Source organism: Vitis riparia, chromosome 10 (genome assembly GCF_004353265.1).
Source record: "Vitis riparia cultivar Riparia Gloire de Montpellier isolate 1030 chromosome 10, EGFV_Vit.rip_1.0, whole genome shotgun sequence".
Classification (NCBI taxonomy): domain Eukaryota; kingdom Viridiplantae; phylum Streptophyta; class Magnoliopsida; order Vitales; family Vitaceae; genus Vitis; species Vitis riparia.
The window spans coordinates 18358555-18375327 of NC_048440.1; the positions used below are offsets into that span (position 1 = coordinate 18358555).

Consider the following 16773-nt stretch of genomic DNA (forward strand, 5'->3'; position numbering starts at 1 on the left):
AAAAATCAAATATTTTAATTTTTTTCTATTTAACAAAAATCTTATAATAAGTTATAAAAAGATAGAAAAACAAACGACTTAAAAGTTTGAAATCAAATTACTTTTACCAAAAAACTAAAAAAAACAAACATTTTCTAAATTTTGAAATATTTTTTGTCATCGTATATTCTCCATGTGGTTATTAATTTCCAAAGTAAATCTTTTTCAGAAATCTTTCCGGCCACCCACCTTTGCCTACCACAATAGAAAATGATGCCAAATAGAAAGCAAAATCAGGATTATTGCTGCAGCCTAAATCTATGCTACCAAACCCTATTTCCACATTCAGTTTCTTTAGGGTTTTTTGTTTTCTTTTTTTTTTATTTTGATGATAGATTCCTACCCTCCACTAAGAAAAGCAGCAAGGGGAGATTTGATGGCCTGCCTATTGTTGGTCTGGTTCCTTATCTTGAAGGATAAACCCAAAGCTTTAATGATTCTTATAGAGTAATCTGGCCATGGAAAGATATGCAGTCCTCTCTTTGGCCTCTAGTCAAATAATAGACTAAAAAGTGCAGAAAGAAATATTGTTACCTTATCTTAGTCGGACCATTATCAGACTTCGTCCAATGGAAATCTTAATTCTGGAAGGTATAGCTCTTGAGTTCCGAGCCTTCTCTCCCTTTTGAATTACTTTATCGGCCGTTCATACACTGTTCCTCGATCACGTTCCAACTTTTGACTCCCACAAGCCAGTATCAACTCCATGGAAAGAATAAACTTAAGTTACCTTTCCTCTTTTTTCTCTTTTCTGACTCGTCTCATTACCATAAAATTTGGTCAAGTGGACCATCTAATTTGAGTACTTTGAACAGCCCTGAAGCGAAAAAGTTTCAAGAATTCACAAATCAAAAAATTAGCTGTCTCTGGTCTTTTATTCTTTTTCTCTTCTTTTTTCTTTTTCCCATTTTCAGTGCTCCAATTTCAGAATCCTGAAAGAACAATAAGTGTTTCCCAATTTTGAAATTTGAGAGAATTTAATTCTTGAGAATAATTTTTTCACTAAAAAAACTTTTGCTCTCACAATTCAAAATTCCTTTTCCATAAAACTTACTTTCCTTATTTTTATACCTTTCCAATTTACTAAATATTTTAAATTTAGAATCTTATTTTTATAATAATTAATTCCATTAAAAGTATCCAAATATTAACTTTAATAATATAGGATTCTCCTAAGATAAATTTAAGAAAAATATTTAAAATCGTTGAGAATATTTTTTTTTTTGCTCTCACAATTCAAAATTCCTTTTCCATACAACTTTCTTTATTTTTATACCTTTCAAATTTACTAAATATCCTAAATTTAGAATCTTCATAATAATTTATTCTATTAAAATTATCAAAACATTAACTCTTAATAATATCATCTTTGATAAGTTCCTTAATAATAAATTATCGAAGTCCTTTTCATTTTCAGTCACCGTTGAGAGCATTTGGATTTAAATTTTAGTTGATGCATAGTTGTTTTTATTTTCAATACCAATTCACTTCTAGTAGAAAGTCCTTTACTTATGTCTACTGTCAGTTGAGTAAATGAGGGAAATAAGTGAGGAGAGTGAGTGATTTTTCTTCTTCATTAAGATACAAAGCCACAATTTTTTAGGTTGATTTTGGGTTAGCTAATGCAAGGGAAATTGCCTCATTGTTGTCACCACATGCCACCATTCCTTGAGAATGTCCTGAGTTGATGGTGGAGTAATATTCAAGGTAACGAGTCTTTAGATAGTTATACCCAAGTCTCCTTTAGAACCATTTGGATTAATCGAGGAAGTGAAAACCCTTCTAATGGTGTTGATCATGGACATGGGTCACCATATTTGCACTACAAGGAGACAAGATAATGAAGGCGATAACTCTCTCTCTTTCTCTAATTTTTCTCTTTGATTAATTTTCAATTAATTGATTGCTTATTTTCATCACTAAAGCTTAAAGAACCTTTTCCTTTCATTTTATTTAACACACCATAATTTCACTCTTTCTCAAGAGTCAATAGTAGCATTCCAAATTACCAAAAACAACTCACTATCCTCGTGAAAAAACAATACTCAAATATTTTCCCAACTATATTACCGTCGCGGTTCTTGCAATTGGGAATCCAACTTGTAGATAATTGATACTTTTTTAGGGAAAGATTTTGACAGACTTCGCCCAAGTATTTTTTTTAAGGGTAATTTAGGAAATTACTAATAATAATTTAATTAGTTAATTAATTAATTTAATAAAAAGGAAGAGGGGTAAAAGCGTAATTTTACGAATAAATATCCTAGGTATAAATTAGAAATTTTATTCTTTTTGTTCTTTTCTGAATAGAGTTCCTGTTCATAGAATCCCAGAGACGTAAGGTTGGAGTCAAATTTCAAGGTTGGAGTCAAATTTCAAGGTTGAAGAACAGATCTTTATAGATAAGATTCTAACCCCTAGTTTAATATTTTAGATTTATTGGTTAATTTCAAATACACTAGATATTTTTTGGAAAACCCAAATCTAGATTAGGGTTAGTTTATTTTATTTTTAATTCGTTTTAATATCAAAATAATAAAAAATTTAAGATTTTGATTTTATTATTGGAATTTGGGAGATCTTAAGTTTTATTAGATGAAAAAAAAAAGAAGAAAAAAAATTTCCTTGGAAAGTTTCGATTTTAGGTTAGGGTTAATTTTATTAAAAAAAAAAAAAAAAAAAGGAACGCGTGTGCACAGCACTGGAAGGAAGGAAGGAAGGGAAAGAAAAAAAAAAGGCGTATGCGTGTTCTGTGCTACTGGAAGCAAGGAGAGAAAAAAAAAAAAAAAAAAGAGGGCGTGTGCCAAATGGAAGGAAGCCTTTTATATATATATAATGAATCATGATGATGGCAATGGAAAAAAAAAAAAAAAAAACTTGCTTTTTGGTTTGGTGTACCCGAGACATGAGTGGCTTTTGAATTGGTTAATTAAAAAATAATAATAATAATATTTAGTTTTAGATTAATAAATAAGATAATAGTAATAATGTTTTTTTTGTAATAAATAGAATGAGAGAATTAGCAAAATATATATATTATATATATAGAATTTTATAATGAAATAAAATTGTAATTTAATTAAATTAGTAATGTGTTATTAGAAACAAATTGAGAATTTATTAATTTTAATTAAATAAGGAATAGAGTAATTAAATTATTACTTTGTTAATCAGAAATATTAATCTTAACATTTAGGAATTTTTAGGATTATCAGATTTATATTTTGAGGTAAATAGTAATAGTGGTCTTTTTATTGTGTTAGCCTGTTAGGTGAGGAGTAGACTTTTCAGGGTTATTTTTCTTTCAAGGTCTTTGCATATTTTGAGGTAGGGGAAGTTAATGCAATATTTATAAAATTAAATTATTTTATATGTTATTTTGAATTGGGGAAAAGAAAATGATATTTTGTTACCATGCATGGATCAAACTGTTTTGCACTAAATATTATATTGGAATATTTTGTTTTATTTATGACACAAAATATGGAGATATTATGTTGTGTAAATTTGAATACTTGAACAAAAACATCACTCTGGTTTATTTGGCCCTTGTCAACGGGATATAATAGTTGACTATTCGGCCCTGTCAACAGGATATAATAGTTGACCTTTACATTTCATGGTGGGAATATAATTAATTTGGACACCAGCCTCTAGGGGTTTGGTTAGAGGTTACTAGTACTAGTAGTGTTTGGTTCCGTCCACCAAGAACAATTTGAGGCTAGCCACCCATTTGAAAAGTCCCACCTAATTGGGCATTTGATATTTGATAACCAGAGTAATGAAAATTGAATGGATTTGATTGAATCTTATGTGAAAGTGTTTGAATTTGATATGAAAATGGTTGGTTGAATTTTGAATATATTAGTATTTTTGAAACTCTGATATTTGATGAGAAAAAAAAATGATGATATCTCCTATTTGAAATGAAAATATTTGATCCATGAACTACAATAATAATCCTTATTGGGCTGTGAGCTCATTCTCAATTATTGAAAACTTTTCAGGTACTCTTAGTTCGGGTGAGGAGTGATGGCTAGGCTGAGGAATGGTCATCATTAGGATTTGACTTAGGATTTTATGTTGGATTTTGTTTAACTGTTAGTTATGTTCATTTGGATCCTTTGGTATTAGGAAGTTATTTGGATATTAATCCTTCAAATTTTATGTTAGATCAAAGTTGAGTTTTGGAGATTTTGAAATTGGTTCTAGTACTTGAATTGTTTAAGTTTGCAAATATTTGGACAATGGATTTTGGATAATGGATGTTTTAGTTTTGAAATTGAATTTTGAGGATTTTAGATTTTGTTCCGCTACTCTGAACAGGTATTTGGTAGTTGGTAACTTCCAATTACAAGATAATTGTTTGGGTCAGGTTACATTGTAAGCCTTCAGGTTTGAAGTGTGAATTGACCATCACGCCCTTGGAGTGGGTCTTGGGGTGTGACAGAGTGGTATCAGAGCACTAGGTTTTGATCTTGATGGGAATTTGAATTGGTTTAGATTGGAGATAGATGAGTGACGCATTTGTTTAAGTTTTAGTTTCATTTAGTATAAATTCCAATTCTTTCTTTATTTGGAAATTTTCTAATTGGTTCTTTAGTGACTAATTTAGTTATGCCTTATTATTTTAGGACATCATGCCACCAAGAAGAGCAGCTTCTTCACAAAACAGTCAGCTAATGATGATGTACCTCCAGTTGAGGGTTTGCCTCCTGTGAGTGCAGAAAGGATCTATAGGTATCTTGGGACACTAGCTAGTTTAGTTGAACGCCAAGCTCAAGTTGTTGGGACTAATGTTTAGGGACAGTCTTCATCTTCAAGGGGTAGCTCTTTTGATGACTTCAAGAAATTGGGTCCTCCTTACTTTTCTGGTGCTATAGATCCCACAGAGGCAGAGGCTTGGATCCTTAAGATGGAGAAATTCTTTGGTGTAATAGATTGCTCTGAGGAACAAAAAGCCTCTTATGCAGCTTTTATGTTAGATAAAGAGGCAGATCATTGGTGGCGTATGACTAGGAGACTTTTGGAGGATCAGGGACCCATAACATGGAGACAATTTAGGGAGGCTTTCTACAAGAAGTATTTCCCTGATAGTGTTAGGCGGTAGAAGGTGGGAGAGTTTATTCTTTTGGAACAGGGGGATATGACTGTGGCTTAGTATGAGGCCAAATTTACAGAGTTATCACGTTTTTCCCCACAGTTGATGACTTTTGGAGGATCAGGGACCCATAACATGGAGACAATTTAGGGAGGCTTTCTACAAGAAGTATTTCCTTGACAGTGTTAGGCGGCAGAAAGTGGGAGAGTTTATTCGTTTGGAACAGGGGGATATGACTGTGGCTTAGAATGAGGCCAAATAAACAGAGTTATCATGTTTTTCCCCACAGTTGATTGCTACAGAGGAGGAAAAGGCATTAAAGTTTCAGGATGGATTGAAGCCTTATTTGAAGAACAAGATATCTATTCTGAAGCTTGGTGTCTATTCAGAGGTTGTTGATAGAGCCCTTATAGCAGAGAAAGATAATGAGGAGCTTCATCAGTATAGGGAACAGCAAAGGAAGCGAAATAGGAGTGATGGTGCTCGTGGTAATCAAGCACAGCGAAAGTCTACATCAGGAATAAATCAGAATAAAGGGAAGGCAGCGCAAAATTTAGATGGGGCTTGTTCTACTTGTGGTAAGAAGCATGGGGGTAGGCCATGGTATAGAGACACTGGAGCTTGCTTTGGTTGTGGGAAACAAGGACATTTGTTCAGAGATTGTCCAGAGAATAGGAAGTTCATCACTGGGAAGCCTAAAGAGGAAAATAAGGAGGATAAACAGAAACCCAAAGCCCAAGGGCGGGTGTTTGATATGACTCATCGAGATGCTCAGGCCACTTCTGATGTGGTGACAGGTACTCTCCGAATCCACACCTTATTTGCTAGAGTCTTGATTGATCCTGGATCAACACACTCTTTTGTTTCAGTATCTTTTGCTGGTTTGTTGGGTATGCATGTTGCTAGCATGGACTTTGATTTGATTGTTGCTACTCCTGTGGGAGATTCTGTTGTGGCCAATAGAATGCTTAGAAATTGTATTGTGATGATTGGTTATAGGGAAATGTCAGTTGACTTAGTACTCCTTGACCTTCAGGATTTTGATGTGATTTGGGGGATGGATTGGTTAGCTTCCTACCATGCCTCTGTTGACTGTTTTGAGAAAAGGGTGACGTTTAGTATTCCTGGTCAACCTAAGTTTAGTTTTGAAGAGAAGCATGTGGACAGACCACTGCGTATGATCTCAGCCTTGCGAGCTAGTAGCTTGCTCAAGAAGGGTTGCCAATGATTTTTGGCTAGTGTGATGAGTAATGAAAGTGATTTGAAGTTGGAAGACATACCCATAGTAAGGGAGTATCCTGATGTCTTTCCAAAGGATTTGCCTGGCTTGCCACCAGAGAGAGAGGTGGAGTTCACCATCGATCTAGTACCAGGAACAAGTCCTATGTCTAAGGCCCCATACAGGATGGCACCTGTGGAGCTTAAGGAGTTGAAAGTTCAGCTTCAGGAGTTATTAGACAAGGGTTTTATCAGGCCCAGTGTTTCACCTTAGGGAGTTCCTGTTCTATTTGTGAAAAAGAAGGATGGCTCAATGAGACTTTGCATTGACTATAGGGAGTTGAATAAGATGACAGTGAGGAACAAGTATCTCATTCCTCGAATTGACGATTTGTTTAATCAGCTACAAGGTGTTTGTGTGTTCTCTAAGATTGATCTTCGGTCTGGTTATCATCAGTTAAGGGTTAGAAGTGAAGATGTACCCAAGACTGCTTTTCGAACTAGATACAGGCATTATGAGTTTTTGGTTATGCCTTTTGGTTTGACTAATGCACCTGCTGCTTTTATGGACTTAATGAATAGGGTATTCAAGCCTTATCTAGATCAGTTTGTGGTGGTTTTTATAGATGACATCTTGGTGTACTCAAGAAGTAGAGAGGAGCATGATGGCCATTTGAGTATTGTATTACAGACCCTCAGAGATAAGCAGTTGTATGCTAAACTGAAGAAGTGTGAGTTTTGGTTAGACCGAATTTCTTTCCTTGGGCATGTGGTAAGCAATGATGGCATCTCAGTTGACCCTAGAAATGTAGATGCTGTAGCTAATTGGAGAAGACCTAGTACTGTGACTGAGATTCGAAGTTTCTTGGGACTTGCTGGTTACTATAGGCGGTTTATAGAAAGGTTCTCTAAGATTGCCCTATCTTTAACTAAGTTGACACATAAGGGAGTTAAGTTTGAGTGGTCTAATGATTGTGAATGTAACTTCCAAGAGTTGAAGAATAGATTAGTGTCAGCTCCTATTTTGACTATCCCTTCAGGTTCAGGAGGATTTGTGGTGTATAGTGATGCCTCTCATTAGGGTTAGGGTTGTGTTCTTATGCAGCATGGGAGAGTTGTAGCTTATGCTTCTAGACAGTTGAAGCCTTATGAAAGGAACTACCCTACTCATGATTTGGAGTTAGCTGCTATGGTTTTTGCACTTAAGATTTGGAGACATTTTCTTTTTGGTGAAACTTGTGAGATATTCATAGATCATAAGAGTTTGAAGTATCTATTTTCCCAAAAGGAGTTGAACATGAGACAGAGAAGATGAATAAAACTACTTAAGGATTATGATTGTATTATTCAGTATCATCTTGGGAAGGCGAATGTTGTAGCTGATGCCTTGAGTAGGAAGTCAGTTGGTTCTCTAGCAGCTATTAGAGGCTGTCAAAAGCAGTTACTTGAAGAGTTGAGGAGTCTACAAGTCCACTTTCAAGTTATGGGCTTAGGAGCACTTGTAGCAAATTTCAGAGTACAACCAGACTTAGTTGGGAGAATTAAGACCCTACAAAAGAATGATTCCCAATTAGTGCAAGTTATGGAGGAAGTTAAGAGGGGCAATAAGCCTAATTTTGTTTTATCAGATGATGAAATCTTGAGATTTAGGACTAGACTTTGTGTCCCAAATGATGAAGACTTAAGGAGGGAGCTTTTAGAGGAAGCTCATTGTTCCAAGGTTGCAATCCACCCAGGAGGGACAAAGATGTACAAGGATTTGAGGCAAAACTATTGGTGGTCAGGTATGAAGAGTGATATTGCACAATTTGTGGCTCAGTGTTTAGTGTGTCAACAGGTGAAGGCTGAGCATCAGCGACCAGCAGGGTCTTTGCAGCCACTTGCTATTCCTGAGTGGAAGTGGGAGCATATTACCATGGATTTTGTGATAGAATTGCCAAGAACCTTAGGAGGTAATAATGCTATTTGGGTGATTGTTGATCGGTTGACAAAGTCTGCTCACTTTTTGCCTATGAAAGTCAACTTTTCTTTAGATCGTTTAGCTTCTCTTTATGTGAAGGAGATTGTGAGAATGCATGGAGTACCAGTTTCTATAGTGTCTGACAGAGATCCTCGTTTCACTTCTAGATTCTGGCATAGTCTACAAAAAGCTTTGGGCACTAAGTTGAGTTTTAGTACTGCTTTCCATCCTCAAACTAATGGCCAATCAGAAAGGGTAATTCAGGTTTTGGAAGACTTGTTGAGAGCTTGTATTTTGGACCTGCAAGGTAATTGGGATGATCATTTACCTTTAGTAGAGTTTGCCTATAACAATAGTTTTCAAGCTAGCATTGGGATGGCACCTTTTGAGGCATTGTATTGTAGAAAATGTCGATCTCCTATATGTTGGAATGATGTTGGAGAAAGGAAACTTTTAGGGCCTAAACTTGTGTAGTTGACTGTTGAAAAAGTTGCTTTGATTAAAGAAAGATTAAAAGCAGCTCAAAGTAGACATAAGAGTTATGCTGATAATCGTAGGCGAGATTTGGAGTTTGAGGTGGGTGATCATGTGTTCTTGAAAGTTTCACCTATGTAGTCTGTGATGAGATTTGGGAGAAAAGGAAAACATAATCCTCGTTTTGTGGGTCCATTTGAAATATTAGAAAGAGTAGGCACTTTGGCACATAAAGTAGTCTTGCCCCCAAGCCTATCTAAGATTCATAATGTTTTCCATGTTTCAACCTTGAGGAAGTATAATTATGATCCCTCTCATGTTGTGGAGTTGGAGCCTATTCAAATTTCTGAGGACTTGACATATGAAGAAGTGCCCTTTCAGATTGTAGTTGTAATGGATAAAGTACTACGTCATGCTGTTGTCAAATTGGTAAAGGTTCAATGGAGCAACCATAGTGTTCGTGAAGCTACTTGGGAGTTAGAAGAAGAGATGAGAGAAAAACATCCTCAATTATTTCAAGACTCAGGTATGTCAAGTTTAGAGGACTAAACTTTTGTTAAGGAGGGGAGGATGTAACGCCCAAGTATTTTTTTTAAGGGTAATTTAGGAAATTACTAATAATAATTCAATTAGTTAATTAATTAATTTAATAAAAATGAAGAAGGGTAAAAGCGTAATTTTACCAATAAATACCCTAGGTATAAATTAGAAATTTTATTCTTTCCGTTCTTTTCTTAATAGAGTTCCTGTTCGCAGAATTCCAAAGAACGTAAGGTTGGAGTCAGATTTCAGGGTTGAAGAACAGATCTCTATAAGTAAGATTCTAACCCCTAGTTTAATATTTTAGATTAATTGGTTAATTTCAAATACATTAGATATCTTTTGGAAAACCCAAATCTAGATTAGGGTTAGTTTATTTTATTTTTAATTCGTTTTAATATCAAAATAATAAAAAATTTAAGATTTTGATTTTATTATTGGAATTTGGGAGATCTTAAGTTTTATTAGATGAAAAAAAAAATCCTTGGAAAGTTTCGATTTTAGGTTAGGGTTAATTTTATTAAAAAAAGAAAGAAAAAAAAAAAAAAAAAACGCGTGTGCACAGCACTGGAAGGAAGGAATGAAGGAAAAAAAAAGGCGTACGCGTGTTCTGTGCTACTGGAAGCAAGGAGAGAAAAAAAAAAAAAAAAAAAAGCGTGTGCCAAATGGAAGGAAGCCTTTTATATATATATATAATGAATCATGATGATGGCAATGGAAAAAAAAAAAAAAAACCTTGCTTTTTGGTTTGGTGTACCCGAGACATGAGTGGCTTTTGAATTGGTTAATTAAAAAATAATAATAATAATATTTAGTTTTAGATTAATAAATAAGATAATAGTAATAATGTTTTTTTTTTGTAATAAATAGAATGAGAGAATTAGGAAAATATATATTATATATATATAGAATTTTATAATGAAATAAAATTGTAATTTAATTAAATTAGTAATGTGTTATTAGAAACAAATTGAGAATTTATTAATTTTAATTAAATAAGGAATAGAGTAATTAAATTATTACTTTGTTAATCAGAAATATTAATCTTAACATTTAGGAATTTTTAGGATTATCATATTTATATTTTGAGGTAAATAGTAGTAGTGGTCTTTTTATTGTGTTAGGTGAGGAGTAGACTTTTCAGGGTTATTTTTCCTTCAATGTCTTTGCATATTTTGAAGTAGGGGAAGTTAATGCAATATTTATAAAATTAAATTATTTTATATGTTATTTTGAATTGGGGAAAAGAAAATGATATTTTGTTACCATGTATGGATCAAACTGTTTTGCACTAAATATTATGTTGAATATTTTGTTTTATTTATGACACAAAATATGGAGATATTATGTTGTGTAAATTTGAATACTTGAACAAAAACAATCACTCTGGTTTATTTGGCCCTTGTCAACGGGATATAATAGTTGACTTTTATATTTCATGGTGAGAATGTAATTGATTTGAACCCCAGCCCCTAGGGGTTTGGTTAGAGGTTACTAGTACTAGTAGTGTTTGGTTCCGTCCACCAGGAACAATTTGAGGCTAGCCACCCATTTGAAAAGTCTCACCTAATTGGGCATTTGATATTTGATAACCAGAGTAATGAAAATTGAATGGATTTGATTGAATATTATGTGAAAGTGTTTGAATTTGATATGAAAATGGTTGGTTGAATTTTGAATATATTAGTATTTTTGAAACTCTGATATTTGATGAGAAAAAAAAATGATGATATCTCCTATTTGAAATGAAAATATTTGATCCATGAACTGCATTAATATTCCTTATTGGGTTGTGAGCTCATTCCCAATTGTTGAAAACTTTTCAGGTACTCTTAGTTCGGGTGAAGAGTGATGGCTAGGCTGAGGAATGGTCATCATTAGGATTTGACTTAGGATTTTATGTTGGATTTTGTTTAACTGTTAGTTATGTTCATTTGGATCCTTTGGTTATAGGAAGTTATTTGGATATTGATCCTTCAAATTTTATGTTAGATCAAAGTTGAGTTTTGGAGATTTTGAAATTGGTTCTAGTACTTGAATTGTTTAAGTTTGCAAATATTTGGACAATGGATTTTGGATAGTGGATGTTTTAGTTTTGAAATTGAATTTTGAGGATTTTAGATTTTGTTCCGCTACTCTGAACAGGTATTTGGTAGTTGGTAACTTCCAATTACAAGATAATTGTTTGGGTCAGGTTACACTGTAAGCCTTCGGGTTTGAAGTGTGAATTGACCATCACGCCCTTGGAGTGGGTCTTGGGGCGTGACACTTCGTATTCTCACACATCAACACACTCTTAAAAAAATCGACAAGCACACCTAAATCAAAGCCACTTATCATGATTGTGTGCCTGACAATCAATGTCATGATGGTAGGTCTTATCCAACATATGAACCATACACATTTGTGCACTCATTATAGAAAACTCATCTTGATAATCAACATGAGTCATCTCTCCAATCAAGAGGTAATGTAGTGCTACAACCTCAAATGGATTATCTGAGTTCATGAACCAGTTATAAATAATTCATCAACTATTATGGAAACTCATGATTTAAATCTTTCATATAACTCCTAATACACTCAAGTCATATACAATGAAAGTGATGTAAGCTTAAATGCTTAAATTAATCATAATGCATAAATTAGATAATAAAGAGACATTGAAATCATAAATATAAATAAAATCGTATATTGTTACATCATATCATGATTTTCAAGGCTTTATCCTAACAATACGTTCACTATTTGGAAAAGGTCATTCATAATTTCCCAAGGTTTCTTAGATATTGATTTAAATAAGGGTGAATACATCTCTTGAATGCTTACATGATAACATCCATGTTACACACTTCCATACATAGCATAACTTGCCCAAAATTCCTCATGAAATCCTGTATAGATTCCAACTTCGACATGACATTAATATTTATGGTTACACATTAGATAGGAACTATGGTAAGTCATAACATTGGCTATTGGGTAGTCATGATCTAATTGGTGTCAATGAAAGTTATGGATAAGATTAATGGTGGTTAGTTAGCACTCCATGTTGCCCTCTCACTAGGAAGTTGTGGATAGATTTATCCCATCAACAATGGCTTAGAAATTGTTGTTAATGGCTTAGAAATTATTGCTAATGGCGCCCTAATGCCAAGAAGCCTTTGTTTCCTCTCCAGCACTAGAGAACATCGAATAAAAGACTCATATAAAATAATAATAAAGAAAAATTCACATGTCCATGCTAGAAGTTTTGAAATTCAAGTCCTCTAAATTCTCACCCTACCTTACTCATAGCATTCATTTTCCTACCTAAAAAAACCCAAGTAAGCATCTCATTGAACAATAGTAACTTGTCACCCTCAAAAAATGAGACATTAAAAAAGCCCAAGCCACTTAAGTGGGCCTAAGCATAAATAATCCCATCATAGGATTGAGTCTTAGCCCAACATTACCAAAAAAAAAACACCATAATGCATCTAACACATGAGAACAAGAACTAGCTTAGTGGGAAAGAGTCCATAAGTGTTTAGTCTCAAACACTAATGTCCAATCTTACAGATTGATTAAAATAGAAGGTGATGTGCTCATAAGAAACCATCATAGCATAAGGAGCCATCTTGTTATGGCAACTAAGGTGGCCCTACCAATGTTGCCACTATGAATACCTATCAAAGGGTTGACATGTCCTATCAGCATAAAACATTCATGATTGTCTATCTACTACAGTATGGACAAATCTGACCAACTAATAACAACCCAAGCATGATAATTATGGCCCCACCTATGAAAATAAGGTTGATCAATCAAACAAAGATCAACCTAACATCACTCCTAGTCCAACAAAACCATAGTTAACAAACAGGGGTTTACATCCCTTGAAACATCTGCTCACTTCTCATATACAACTTCATACTCAATGTTGAAGTTAAACAATCAATTTTAGTCAATCCTTTTGCTCACATTTCATCATAGGATGTTATACAAACTTGATCATCAAATGGGCACAATGGAGAGGTTTCGACTAACCTTGTTTGCAAGAGAGGTTGCCTTTATAGAGTGTATTAACCAACTTAATGCGATATAAATGGTATCAGAGTCAATCCTCGACCCCAATGTGAGGGTTTGTTTAGCTCTATAAGTAGTGTTTGTCTGTTTGGTCCCATAATCTGATGGAACACAATAAGAACGTTGTGTTTGCATAAGAAATGTTTGTGATATCTCACATCGGATAGAAAAGAAAATTATTAGCATTATATAAGTATAGGTTTCTCTTAATCTTGTAGATGTGTTTTAAAATTATGAAGGTCCCTTTAGACCCAAAGTGGATAATATCCACACGATTAGGTGTGAGTCATTATAAATAGTATCAGAGTACATCTTCGATTCCAATGTGAGGGTTTGTTTGGCCTCATAAGGGGCGTCTGTTTGGTTTCATAATCCCATGGGACACGATGAGGACATTGTGTATGCATGGAGGGAGTTTGTGATATCTCACATCGAATAGGATAAAAAGTTTTTGGCACTATATAAGTATGGGTTATTCTTAACCTTATAAACGTATTTTAAAGTTGTAAGGGTCTTTTTGGGTTTAAAGCGAACAATGTCTATACGGTTGGGTGCAGGTCGTTACAAATGGTATTGGAGAGATCTCCGACCTCAGTATGAGAGTTTGTTTAGCCCTATAAGAGGGGTGTTTATTTGTTTAACCTCATAATCTCATGGTATACAATGAGGATATTGTGTCTACATGGGGAGTGTTTGTACCATCCCACATTGGATATGAGGGAAAGTTCGTAACGCTATACAAATATGAACTTCTTTTAATCATGTACACATGTTTTAAAGCTGTAATGGTCTTTTGAGCCTAGAGTGGACAATATCCACATAGTTTGGTATAGGTCGTTATAAATGAAGTCAAAGTCAATCATCGATCTTGATGTAGGGGTTTGTTTAACCCTGTGAAGGGTGTTTGTCTGTTTGGTCTGGGGGTATTTGTGATATCCCATATCAAATAGAGGAAAAAGTTATTAACATTATATAAGTATAGGTCCTTTTTAATTTTATAAATGCATTTTAAAGTCATTAGGACCCTTTTAGGCCTTAAACGGATAACAAGACGGGTGTGCAATGGCCGGATGGTATTATGTTGATAGTGGCGGTACCTTCAGCAGCAAGCCATGAGTATAATATAGAAGTTTTGAGCATAAAGAGGCGGCCGGATTTGGTCCTGTTTTAGTGAGAATGCAACTTTACCATCTTGTTGCTGTTGATCAACCGCTCAACTTGCCATTGCCGAGTCAACCGAGTCACTCAGCCCAACTCAATCCCAAATCAGTAACCCAACACATCACGAAAAGTCAGTATTGAACCAACCAAAATCTCCAGAACCGAGTAGAGGCCACCACTGCTAACGCCAACCAAAAGTCCCCCAAGAATGGATGAAACAGACCACCAAAATCGCCCCTATTTTTGGGGAAACACCCCAGAAGAAGAGTACTACAATCTCCAAGGAATCAAATCCTCCAAATCACTGTTCACCTCTCCCAGAGGCCTGTCCCTCTTCACCAGATCATGGCAGCCCCTTTCCACTCCACCCCGCGCCCTTATCTGTATGGTCCACGGCTATGGCAACGACATCAGCTGGACCTTCCAAGCCACTCCAATTTTCCTTGCCCAGATGGGTTTCGCCTGCTTCGCCCTTGACCTTCAAGGTCATGGCCAATCAGAAGGCCTCAAGGCCTACGTCCCCAACGTCGACCTTGTGGTTGAAGATTGCGTCTCCTTCTTCAATTCAATCAAACAGGACGTTTCCTTCCATGGATTGCCCTCAATTTTGTACGGGGAGTCGATGGGCGGCGCTATCTGTCTGCTGATTCATTTATCAAACCCTAATTCATTTCAAGGCGCTATTCTGGTGGCACCCATGTGTAAAATCTCAGACAATGTCAGACCCAGATGGCCAATTCCTCAAATCCTCACATTTCTTGCCAGATTCTTTCCCACCTTGCCGATTGTACCGACCCCAGATATCTTGGACAAGTCTGTGAAAGTTCCTGAAAAGAAAATTATTGCAGCAATGAATCCTCTAAGATATAAGGGGAAACCAAGATTGGGTACTGTTGTTGAGCTTCTGAGGATTACTGATTACTTGAGTCAAAAACTGGGTGAGGTGAAACTTCCATTTATTGTGCTTCATGGCAGTGCAGATGCTGTGACCGATCCGGATGTGAGCAGAGCTCTGTATGAAGAGGCCAAAAGTGAAGATAAGACTATAAAGATTTACTACGGGATGATGCATTCTCTGCTGTTTGGAGAGACCGATGAGAATGTTGATATTGTTCGTCGTGAAATTCTGTCGTGGTTGAATGACAGATTTTGAATTTTTAGAAGCTCTGCATGACGCCATATATTTATCATCCATTTACATTCTGAGTCGAATTTCAAGCTTTAATATTAAGTTTTATATTTATCATCCATTATATTTCGGAGTGAAACTTCAATCTTTCTAAGATTCACTCATCTGCATAAGACTATGTTATTAGCATTGATGACAAACAATACAGAGAGCTGTGTGAGAAATCTTACAGAGTTCCATTTGTATGCTTGCCCAATTCCAGCTAAATTAGTTTTGGAGGTTTTTGTGGTTTATGTTTTTCTAGAAGAATGATAAGAAAACCCCCTAGAATTTCCAGGAAATTGCGAGGGAATGCAATGTACAGTGGTTGTGGGCATGCATGGTCCTGGAATGAGGCAAAAATGTTGGAAAAACTTGATGATAGTGAAACCAAATGGGATTATTCTGTGCTCATACAGGGAAGTGGTGTAGGATTGAGTGGATTAACCTAGTTATTGAAGTGTGATTTTATTCAGGTATATTTGACACTTTCTTCTCCATATGTTCAGGTGCTATGACTCTTATGACAATTAAATCTTAATACCATTAAAAGGCCTACTACAATGACTTCCCCGTAATACTTTGGTTAATTAACCCTCGAGGTTGTAAAGTGAAAGAGAGAAAAAAAAACACTAAATACAATTAGAATGATTACTAGGATGCCTGTTCGCATAAGGGAGAAAGAGATTTTTTTTTAAAAGAAAAAAATAAGGTCCCACCGAGATTTGAACTCGGGTTACTGGATTCAGAGTCCAATGTCCTGACCACTAGACCATGGGACCAAGTTGAACTGAAGAGCTTAATATTCACTTAAATCGTGTGCCCATCTTCACATCCAACAAAGAAGTTTTCCCAACTCATAACAAAAAAGATAGATATTTTAAATTTTAATTTAAAAAAATAAATAAATAAATAAAAATAAAAGTTCAGTTTATGGGGTCTCATTTTCTTGTTGAAGCACTTCAGCAAAACGTTACCCTGGACTGTGCTCAAAATGAATTAACAATTTAAGATTTAAACTACAATCCACCAAAGCGTACACAG

The 16773-nt window shown here is 35.0% G+C and overlaps 1 protein-coding gene and 1 non-coding gene across 2 annotated transcripts; one reads left to right on the top strand and one right to left on the bottom strand.

The window, feature by feature from the left end:
• Positions 1-14587: 14587 nt before the first annotated feature.
• On the top strand, positions 14588-16092 carry LOC117923357 (caffeoylshikimate esterase). Its single transcript, XM_034841616.1, has one exon. The coding sequence runs from the start codon at positions 14770-14772 to the stop codon at positions 15712-15714; it is 945 nt and encodes a 314-aa protein (XP_034697507.1). The 5' UTR covers positions 14588-14769; the 3' UTR covers positions 15715-16092.
• Positions 16093-16439: 347 nt separating this feature from the next.
• TRNAQ-CUG lies at positions 16440-16511 on the bottom strand. Its single transcript has one exon. It is a non-coding gene; the product is annotated as a tRNA-Gln (tRNA).
• Between the last annotated feature and the right edge of the window lie 262 nt (positions 16512-16773).

Excerpts from the sequence above, each read along its gene's own strand:
- LOC117923357 (XM_034841616.1), top strand. The coding sequence starts at position 14,770 with ATGGATGAAACAGACCACCAAAATCGCCCCTATTTTTGGGGAAACACC.